At 37.9% G+C, this 11,376-nt stretch overlaps 1 protein-coding gene across 3 annotated transcripts in view; it reads right to left on the minus strand.

The window, feature by feature from the left end:
* Positions 1 to 11,376, minus strand: part of CYB5R4 (cytochrome b5 reductase 4) — a 39,118-nt gene that overhangs the window by 6,701 nt on the left and 21,041 nt on the right. For all 3 annotated transcript variants that reach the window (XM_010166856.1, XM_010166855.1, XM_029084713.1), the window contains exons 10-12: positions 4,261 to 4,401; positions 2,917 to 3,069; positions 2,139 to 2,289 (exon numbers count right to left, since the gene is read on the minus strand). In XM_010166856.1, coding sequence (XP_010165158.1) covers positions 2,139 to 2,289; positions 2,917 to 3,069; positions 4,261 to 4,401 — 445 coding nt within the window. The remainder of the gene's footprint in view (positions 1 to 2,138; positions 2,290 to 2,916; positions 3,070 to 4,260; positions 4,402 to 11,376) is intronic.

Below are 11,376 nucleotides of genomic sequence, written 5' to 3' on the forward strand. Positions count from 1 at the left end.
ACAAGTCAGTCATTATTCAGATCCTTCCTCAACTTTCTGCAATTTGTGTTCTAGTGTGTGCAACCCAAGTTTACAGCAATTGTTACTTTTTGCAATAAGATAATTTTATGCAAATTATATTTATATTGTTTATATATAATCTCATGTATACAAATAGAATAGATAAATATATATATATATAAACACACATATATTAAAACACTGCTTTCTAGCTACAAAGAAGAAAATTAACTAGTACCCTAGCAAAACCAGCACAGACACTCTTGTAATACTTTCCCAAAAGAGAAAGTGAGAGTTAAAGAGAAAATATAAGAAACTAAGCTGCACAGAGCAGTCATAAAAACCAAGCTTTAAGTGCCTGCACATACACAGAACCCTTACCAGATCAAGTCATTCCAGCACTTAACAAGCCTCCATGGTGAGAAGGAATAAGTAATTTACCTCAACTAGTAAGAAAATGGATGTTCCTGCATCCTAAGCTAATTGTGAGCACTGAGTTCTCATAAGAAATTGTGTGGAAGATGATTAAAATAAGTCACTCTGGTTATCTTTCAAGGACAGAACAGATACAAACACTATCTGTGCAGTACCAGTCTTTCACACGTTACCTACTCAGTTTATTCTGGTTATGGACAAAATGTCAAGGTTCCCATCTTTTGCTGTGCTCTCCTTAGTTTTGCTTTCATATTATCACAAATACCTTTACCTGACATACTAGTTTCCCCCCCCGCCCCCCAAGAAGAAGAAAAAAATAAATTTGTTCCAAATTCACTTAGTGCTCCCCAAGCATTTTGTCAGATGATGATTTTGTCTTTTGGTTTCACAAAGCCAGCCAGCCACACGTTATTCACTACTGACAATAAAGGACACTTTGGAAGAGCCAAACCGTACACAGTCTCTCTGCTCACAAAATAGGACTACATGTAATTAATAAACAATACAAGAATAATGTCTGAGTTTAGATTTTTTTTTTCCTAGAAACAGATTTCTGCAGTACATGTCATCCTTTTTAGCTTTACTATGGAGACTTGTGTCCAATTAATCTCTCTATGTTGTTTCAAAAAATGCTTCATGAAGATACAATGAATCAAAACATCCTGTGCTTACACTGAATAAAACTCAAGGTTAGAAATTAATCTCCATTACAAGAGTCCAAATTCAAAGGTACAGGAAAACAGCAGCAAGTCTGTTGAACTGTCCTCTGAAACAGCTTTAAAGAAAATACAGTTCAGACATATTTTTCACTTTTTATACTCTCCCAAATTACAATAGTTCACATTGACAAAAATGTAATCTGCCCAGAAATTCTGCAAGATGTGATTCTAGAGGAAGATTTTTGCTACAGGCAATGCAAGCACACCTCACCTCTATCAAAGTATCACCCTACAGTAACTCTTGGCATTTCCTTTTAAAGTTGAGCTATTGTATATTCTCTTACAGTTGTAAAGGGACAATCACATCAAGCAGAAGTACTAGTTCTGGGGGGCTGAAGGACATAAGGGGCCTTCATTTGACCAAGAACAATGTTTCCTTTTGTACAATTTACAAGCAGAGTACAGAATACATATGCAATACACGCCTTTTTATGCATCTGAATATACTTAATGCTATGCTTGTGTAAGTCTCACTTCTGTGAAAACAGGAACTCATCTGGTAAAAATGTGTTACTGTTGCTTAGCAGGTGAAAACAATATAAAAGCATGCTAGCTATTCTAATAGATTAAAGAGAAGCCATAACTAAACAGTTGTAAACAACCTGAAACAGTCTTAAAAAACAATCTACATTGAAATATTTCAATGCTAAAAAAAGGCCCTCAAATGCAAAGCTAGTTTAAAAAAAAATACCAAAAAACAACCAACCAAAAAAAACCCCCAAAACCCAAACTAAAAACTAAAATCCAAAATGCAAATAAGTCCATTTTGTTGATGGTAGCCAATAACCAAGTATGTGTAAGTTCCCTAGGACCCTGACAGACTCTTCCCTAAAGCATACCAGCTTTTGGCATAAATTGAAGAAAAATGTTTTCATATGATTTTATTCTGTCAATTGTTTTATTAATACTGAGGCTGGCCCATTATGGTTCATCCTTCTTATGGATTATTCTAGCTTGGTGTTTAACCATGAGAAGAGTACATACCGGAGGCAGCTAACTTCAGTCAGAGCAAAATTCAATAGTTTAACCATTGGTGTGAAGCCTGTGCCTGCTGCCAATAAAAAGAGATCTTCTGAAGTTCGAACCTGTGACTTCTTGAAATTACCTTCAGGATTGCTGACAGAAATATAGTCTCCTTTATAAAAAATAAAATAGGATGGTAAACATTAATGAGACGAAAACAAGATAATAATTAGTATACTGATTTTTCAAAGGCCCTTTCATATGGCCTTCATCTTTGTAGTATTAGGGTTCCTTTCAGAAAGGTACTATACATTTCACACAAGGATAATTCTTGTTAAAAGAAGAGATGTTTAACTAAAACATCTTGTCTTGGTGGATTTTACACTATATGAGTACACAAACATTTGCAAAGTCAGTGTTAAAAATCTACCTCTATATCTGAAACTGGAAGCGCATCTTAAGTCTAATACAATAGATTTAGCTTGCTTTCTTCTAAAGTACAAAAAGTTGTTTTAAGAGTATATACAATCCAAGTGATCAACTACAATGTGTGATACAGCTGACATCTGAACAGTTAAACGTGAAAACATTTGGAAGATCAGTCAGGAGAGCCTAGTTACGGTGAGGATAACCCTGTACACCTGGGGTGTGGAGAATAAGGTTTAAAAAAAAAGTTGTAAGTATGTCCTGATGTGTAAGTAGGTAAACAATAAGAACAACACAATACCCAGACAGCTAATCTGGAAAGATAAAGCAATTGCTGCAAAATCAAACACAAAAAACTTCAATATGTACTTACCAATTTGTAGGTGGTCAAGCGCCTGTGTGAACAGGCCACAGGAATAAATTTTAATCATTAAATATATACATGCACCATCATGGCAAGGTGGTTCTTTGAAATCCAGTGGCAAAAAAGGCAATACAGGTGTGTATGGTTTTACTACCTCTGTCCCTAGACAGAAGACAAAAATATAGCTGAAATAACACGAAAAATACTCTACATACAGCAAATGTACTGCAAACAAATATCAAAATAAACAGTAAACAAATAATCTGTATATCCCATAAAAATAACACCACTGCATCCTTTTATGCAAGTATGTTACTTTCCACTGCCCCAGTTCTTATTACCATACCCTTCCACTTCCAATTAACATCTTCAGGCCACTGTACAGTATGTTCTTTCTACACTGCTTAGCAATTCAAAACACTGAAAGAAAATATCTAGAGTGATCCCCAAAGAACATGAAAATCTAAACATCTGCATTTAGTTTCAAGTACTCCAGCTTGATTTTTTTATAAAATGAAGTAGCAGATTTCTAGTACTGCATGATTATATTTTATTCCACTATCATTTCAAAAAGCTATTGTACAATGACAGAAAGAAAGACTGGAAGAGTTGGACACCAGTAAAGAATTAGGTAGGGAGGAAGAGGAGCACAAACCAGTTTGCAGTTAAAGGATATTTTAAAATTCCTCTGAGGAATCTCTCTACCATGCATTGTGCAATGCAACTACAGTGACCAGCAAAACCACTAATATGCAAATTTAAAAAGTACCCTTAAAAAACCCCAAAACGGATACCTCTTTGACCTCCCATTTAATTTTTTAAGTTTGCCTTTTACAGAATTTTGAAGAATAGTACTTAAACAATGCTTTTCAAGATGCCTTCCTCTCACAACCTCATGTTATCATTAATATAATGCAAATGGACTGTAAAGTTGTGTTATCATGACTGCTATACATCCCTCATAAGCAAAAAAAAAACAAACCCACAAACAAAATTGCAACATTACCCTCTGCATGCCAAAAAAGCTGCAAACTAAAGGGAACTGATTAATCATACAAAACACATACACAATGAGCTTCCCCCACTTCAAAGATGAAAAGCACTACTTCAGTAAAGAGAATGTTTTAAAGGGAGAGTTGAAAGAAGAGCTGATAAGGTCAACAGTAAGTGCCAGTCATCTTGAGAGTCAGCTTTTCAGCAATATTAATCCAGTCAGTTCATTATTAAGCACTGATCCTGGAAGCAGAGACTTCCTAACTACAACCAGGGAATTAGTGGCCTTGCCAGTCTCCCAAGACTATGAAAAGGGATTTATGTTAATAAATCCATGGTTACATTCTCAATTTTTCTTACCTGCAATGATTTGTTTGAGGTAAACATGTTGTCCAGTGGGAACATGGAGATGCGTGCTCTTAGGCAACATTAAGCAGAAGAGCCTGGTGTCGTGGGTGACTTCCGTCTTAGAAACTAACTCGCATTTTCTGTAGAACAGTCCTAAAAACATGGGTTTACTTGTTATTTAAGTCTCAATCTGTCTTTCTATTCTTATACATCTTTTATTAAAAGACAAAGGTGTGTATTTCACTATATACAGTTACAAAAAGACTATAAACAGATGCTTCTTGTATTATTACTTATAATTATTGTTCTAATTTCAAGCTAAGGACTCATTTATAGCCTTACATTAGGCTTGCAACAGACTGAATCTGTGAGAGTTCAGCATTGACTGGGAAGAAGAAGAACAACACAGAATCACAGACTGTTAGGGATTGGAAGGGACCTTGAAAGATCATCTAGTCCAATCCCCCTGCCAGAGCAGGAACCTAAACGAGATTACACAGGAAGGCGTCCAGGCGGGTCTTGAATGTCTCCAGAGAAGGAGACTCCACAACCTCCCTGGGCAGCCTGTTCCAGTGCTCTGTCACCCTCACCATAAAGAAGTTTCTTCTCAAGTTTAAGCGGAACCTCCTGTGTTCCAGCTCACACCCACTGCCCCTTGTCCTACCACTGGACATCACTGAGAAGAGCCTGGCTCCATCCTCCTGACATTCACCCTTAACTTATTTATAAACATTAATTAGGTCACCCCTCAGTCTCCTCTTCTCCAAGCTAAACTAACACTAGTGGAAAACAGAGCCCCCTGTACTACATTGCACCTGCACTAAATTCACCGTACAACTACAGCAAGAACACATGTTTGCAGACTAAAACCAGTCTGGGTAATGCAAATGAAATGTAAGCAAGGCCCAGCACCACAGTCCTCAGTAACTGACTCAGCAAAGCACGCAGTGTAAGGCTGGCCAGACCTGCACCCGTTTCAACTAAGGAGCCGTCCTGATCTCTGGAATCTGCATTATTACATCACTTCAAGATGATGTCTAAGAGAGGATTTTAAAACACAAATGGAGGGCTATGTCCTGTGCATTACAGCTAGAGACTGCAGAACATAAGCAGAGGTGAAGCAGCAAAGAAGAAGCACTTCAAAGAACAAAGGGCAGGGATGCAAAACCAACCACTTCGTAGCTTTCACTCTGGAAAGAAACTGCTTACAAATGTTAATTTAGCAACAAGTGCCAAATACAGGAAAGTATTTCTCAACTACAATAGTCTATTATCTGACACAGGCCTGTTGCTGTTGCCACCATAGGTTACTATTTGACTGCTTGGGAACAAGTATCCCAGCCTTCCTGAAATACCAATGGGAGTAACAATTGCTGCATAAGGCAGGTGACGGCGTACTGTAGAAACCTAGATACAAAAGCAGAGGTGTGAACTGAAGATGACCATGACCAGAAATCATTTTTCATCTTCTACCTCTGGAAGAGCATTTTTCAGCTAAGCCTTTGTTTCAGCACTGCAGTATTTTGCAGAAATATCAGCATGATGATACCACACTACCTGAATAGATCAGTAATTCAAGGGAAGTTTCATGGGCTGTAAGATATTCGATGCTCAGCCCAGCAAAGAATAATAGAAAAGAAAGCAAGTAAACAAGTAATGAAATCCCATGAGCATCACTATCTAAACTTCATACTTCCAAAATAAGCAAAAAAAAAAAAAAAAAAAAAAGGCAGAGAGAAAAAGCCTCTTCCCTACAATAATCCCACCATGTAATTTACCATTTTCAATGTTAAATTTGTAACCAGTCCCAGTGAATATTTTCATATCAAGCCTCTCAAAATTTGACAGGTTCACCTATGAGAATACTTGAGCATGTCATCCTTCTAACAACACTCTCTGCATTGAAGCAATTTCAGTGCAGCAACATTTCTTCCTCTCTCTTTTTCTCATGTTATTGAAAAATACTCAAGTCACCAGCATAAATAGCTGAGCTACTCATGAAACAGGATGAGATGCAAAGGACAAGCTGCAACTCAGGAAATTCCAACTAGGCACCACCATGAGGATGGTCTGGCCAAACACTGGGGCAGGCTGTTCAGACAGAGCCTCTGTCCTTGGAGATATTCAAACCCTGACTGGACAGCTTTGAGCAGGAGGTCAGACCAGATGACTTCCTTTCAACTAAGCTAGTCTATGATTCTAATATTTCTTTAGGTCTTAACAGTTAGAAGTAGAAGCATCTTATCTTCTGTATTTTGCCACTGCACCAGCAGATGCTTTGTTACTTCCTGACTTTAGTCACATGCTGATTTTCTTTGGAACAGGAATGGACTACCAGAAAATCTGTAATAAGCGTGCATCACTTGTACATGGCCTAAATCCTGAAGTCAGCCAAAATTCTCTCTCACGTCAATAACTTCTTCAGAGAGTCTTGCCTGACAGAGGGCTTATGCAAGTTGACAGTGAAGTCTTCATTAAAGGCAAGACAAAATGTAAAGGAAATTCTAGGCACTGCTGCAGCTTAAGCAAATACTACCCTCGGTTCCTCACTCTTACCTCCAGCAGCACCAATAAAGACAAGCCCAAGCCAGTAAGGCTGGCTGAACTTTAATCTTAACTAGGGCTACGGTTGGAGAACAGACACCAATTACTGGACTTTAACAAACAAAATCAAACAAACAAAAACCAAACAAAACAAAGCTTGAGAGGGTCTCAGTAAGCTAAACTGTCCATTCTCCTTCCCCAGTGTTCTCTAAAAGTCATTTAAGGATCACTTTGAGTATTTCACTAATTTCATCTAATTTCATCATTTTCCAAGTCACTTACCTGTACTGCAGTTTCCTTATTGCAGCATTACTAACCCAAATGTTTTGCTATCCCCAGATATTCTGGATAAAAACCCAGCCAGAGTTCAAGACAGCTGGAGACTAGTTACAGACTGCTCTGTGACAGTGCAGTCAGTCGCTGCTTGAAGGAACAGCCATCACTATTAACATTCCCTCCTTCAGCAAGTACAGGATCACAGTCCCTCAGTTCAACCACAACTGAAACAAAAGAATGTTAAACAGAGAAAAGCTTTCAAACAAACAAAATTTACCTACAAAATGCTTAAAAGTTAAGGGTTTAAACAAGATGTTCCAGGTTGGCCATGCTTCTTTCTAACTGGCATTATTTCCAAGGCTATAAATAAACTTTGCTAGAAGGATCAAATATCTAAATACATGTAGCTATGCCTGGAAATATACATTCAGGTTACCAAATCTCAGGTGGACATGCAATCTGTGCATGGGCTAAATTAGCATCGAATTCTCTACATATTACTATTTCCACAGTAGGTGGCCATGGCATTTTTCTTCATACACTTGTTTTCTTAAATTATTCAAAGACCTCCTAATGAGTTACCCACTATAAATGCCTGCAGAGACATGATGGAAAGCCTCTAGCATGGAATAAATCTTTCTTCATTTATATTTTGATATGTCTTTCACCTAGCATCCTACAAACTGCTTATTTTGAATGAGCAAACATTTCACATCTACCAAAAGAATGCCTACAGTCTTGAAAAATTAAAAGCAATAGTTCCATTTCATACCAATCTTGAAGTAAAACAAAAACATCATCAGCTCTCTGGTTATATAAAAGCAATTTTATAGAACTCTGTTGGAATTTGTTTTTCTACCATTCTTTTGAAAAGCAATACATATGAAGATTGCAAAGTACAGTATACAAATAAATATGCTCAGACTGCTGTCAATTCTTCACACTAAAGAATTACTGGAAAGGATACGGGAGGTTGGTAATATATCCCATAATACTGATCAGCTCAGTCTTCCAGACATTTGGGAGTGGAGTGAGAACTTAAAAAAACCTAATTCACTGTTTCCTGACAATTTTTTGACCTTTCCAACCTGATAAATTCCAGCCTTTTCTACATGTAACAAACTAACCTTTACCACCTCCTTTTTCTTTTTAATTTGCCACACAGAACTTTTGTCCTGATTCACTCAATCTGATTTTTGAAAACTGAGACCTTTACAGGTCTAAACAAACTCCTAGTTTGGGTAGTCTTTTTTGCTATATTAAATAAAATTAGCTCATTATCAGTGGTCCCAATAAAATTTGGAGCTACAAGCGAAAACAACTGGCAATGCAGAAAAAGCCTTTCAGCAAAAGAACACCAGCCTCTAGTAGCAAGCTGGAGGAGAACAGCTGCTTTCAGCAACCCCTGAAGCCAAGTTATTTGTCAGATGCCAAAGACATACGATTCACCACTACACATAAACAAAAGGCCCTGCACTCTCAATTTTAGAGCATGATGCAAGTGCCCAGTAGCAATTCCTAATTTTCAAAGTAGAGAAAGGAATTAGAGAGGATGTTAGGTTTGATCAAACTTTCTGCAGACATCAAGTGTCAGTGTTACAGCTCCTGATCTCTTCTCAGAGAAGCTACCCCTACAGGCCTCCCGCTACAGGGGTAAAACCTTGCCACACAGACCCTACACAATCACAGGCTGGAGACATCCCTCTCTAAACTGAACTTCCTCCTCTGCTGGAATCAAGAGCTACAGCACCTCAATTCGTATGTATAAAAAAATCACAGAATCACAGAATATTAGGGATTGGAAGGGACCTCAAAAGATCATCTAGTCCAATCCCCCTGCCAAAGCAGGAACCTAAACGAAATCACACAGGAAGGCATCCAGGCAGGTCTTGAATGTCTCCAGAGAAGGAGGTTTACTAACAACTGCTGCACAGATAATGATACCTTCTGGAGAGCATCATCCTTTTGCCTACTGGGTTCTTCCTCGTTATGAAAGGGATTCTAATTTAAGAGTTTTTCCTTGAATGATGTTTCTTGCTTTTCTTCCATGATAAGACTTCAGTGACAATTCTTACTTCATCTTACTCGTTAGCCATAATCCTAGTAATGCTAAGGCAGCAGTGTTAGCCTGCTTGCTTGGGATAGAGAGTTTCAAAGTATAAAAGCCGCATCCCTCCACTGCCTCTCCATCTCTTGCAGAGGAGTTCCACCCCACCCTCAGCAAGCACGTACCACCCAACAGTGTCCATCAGCCAGCTGAAAGTTAATCCTTACTTTGTTTAGGTTACTTGATTATGGAGCCTCGAGTACTGTTAGTGCCCCCATAATGCAGACTAGACCACACAGCTGAAGGAAGGTGCCCGCATATCCATCCCGGCAGCAGCCCAGTCTTGGAGTTAAAACAACCAAGCAGAGAACCCTTAATGCTGACCATCAATTTATCAGTACCCTCAAACGCTTCAGTTAATTACTAGATTTCACAAGCCAGCTCCTATTATCCAAAGAGGTCAGCTGCTCTCTTCCCAGATGGTCTCCCTCCCTTCCCAAAATAAAGTTTCCACTGAATCAATGCCTGCTAAACTCTCCTTGGTTACACAGCAAATACCACACAGTCACAGCGCAAGTCCAGCTTAAACACCTGTAGTGCTGCGTTAGCATTCTGCTTCCTTCTGTTACTCCCACCAAAAACGTCTACCATCTTTCACTGAACATGGACTAAAAGCCCTGCACAGAGGTACGAAACTACATCCCCTTCCAGTCCTCAGAGGTGACATCACCTTGACTCCTTATGGAACCCCCTAAGCACCTGCCAATAGTTGCACACAACTGATGACAGTTGTGCTCTCTTTAGGAAAGCAGAAGTTGGTAATTAGGTTACTTCCCAAAACAGGGGTCAGAGTAGAAATTCAGGATCACTTTCAGAAGGAAGAAGAGTTTACTCTCCATTGGAAAAAAATACTCCCACACACCCTCCTCCCAACTCCACCCCACCCCTCCATAAACATTCCTACTAACACGTAATTTTTTACTTGCATACGGCTACTGCTTTTATAGACACAGTTATTCCAAAACTTTTCCAAACTGGCATGCCAAATACTTAATTTTTCCCTTAAATTTCATTTTTACTGTGTAGAAACAAATTCCAAGACAAAGATATTTGGTATTATCACGTACAGCCCCAACATCAGTTGCTTATTCTATTGGCTAAAGCTGCTAAGAAACCAGAAAATAGGCAAAAAATTGTGATTAATTAAAATATTTCAAAGTTTCACTTTCTGTTGACCACAACTACAGCTGAACAACTATCCACAAGTCAAAAATAAAAGCCTTCGATACACAGAAATGTTTCCTCACTCAGAGTAAAAAGTCTTTTGAAAGGACATCATGAGCAGATTTGTACTCAACAATGACATTTTATTTAAGTGGTCAGCATTGAAGGTCTTGATTTTTAATTTGTCAGAATTGATTTTCCACAAAAACAAGTACAGAATAATAAATAAACTAATACAGAAAAATCAAAGTAAAAAGATCTGGTTTTACCAAATAAGATGAACAAGGACAACTGAAATTCAAGTTCAAATTTAAAAAAAATTATTCCACAGCAAAAAATAATTTTTAAACAATTTTTCAGTTGGTGTTTTTTTGAACAATCTTTGATAAGCTGCAGGTCTATGTAACAGGATTACAGTGCTTGCCTGTCTCCTCCAAGATTTGGCTGCAATTCCACTTTGATACAGAAGCACAAGAGGCAGTGGTGGCCACAACCTATCCCCTCATGAGTGGGCTTCTGTATCTTATTTCCCAGAAAATGCACCTACAGGAAAATCATGTCTTAATACCCACAAGAAAAACTGCACTCTATCACTATGTTGTCTGAGGTTTTTTGTTATTTTTTTAAATCAAAAAGTTCTACCTTACTTTTTTTAATATTGCATTTAAATTTCCAGGATGCTGGCACAACAACCATTAGGGGTTTTTTATGCTTCCTAACGACCAGTTTCATAATAGCTAGCTAAGAGTAATGTCACCAACTTCCCTACAATGACAACCTAGTTATACTGAATTATGCTTTCCATGCAATACTGTTGGGTACAAACAATTATTCCTCCAGAAAACTATGCACTTAATCCTTCTTAAGGAGCAGAAGCAGTATTGAATATTCTTCTGAATCTACTAATACATTCTAAGATACAGTGTAGATCCCTGAAATGACTTTTTTTTTTTAAATGCCCTTCAACTTTTAAGAAATTCCACAATTTTGTTCTTTCCTCACAATTACTAATAGATACACCAGCCAAAATGTTAGTT

The sequence above is a fragment of the Antrostomus carolinensis genome, unplaced genomic scaffold (genome assembly GCF_000700745.2).
Source record: "Antrostomus carolinensis isolate BGI_N321 unplaced genomic scaffold, ASM70074v2 scaffold27644, whole genome shotgun sequence".
In the NCBI taxonomy this organism is placed as follows: domain Eukaryota; kingdom Metazoa; phylum Chordata; class Aves; order Caprimulgiformes; family Caprimulgidae; genus Antrostomus; species Antrostomus carolinensis.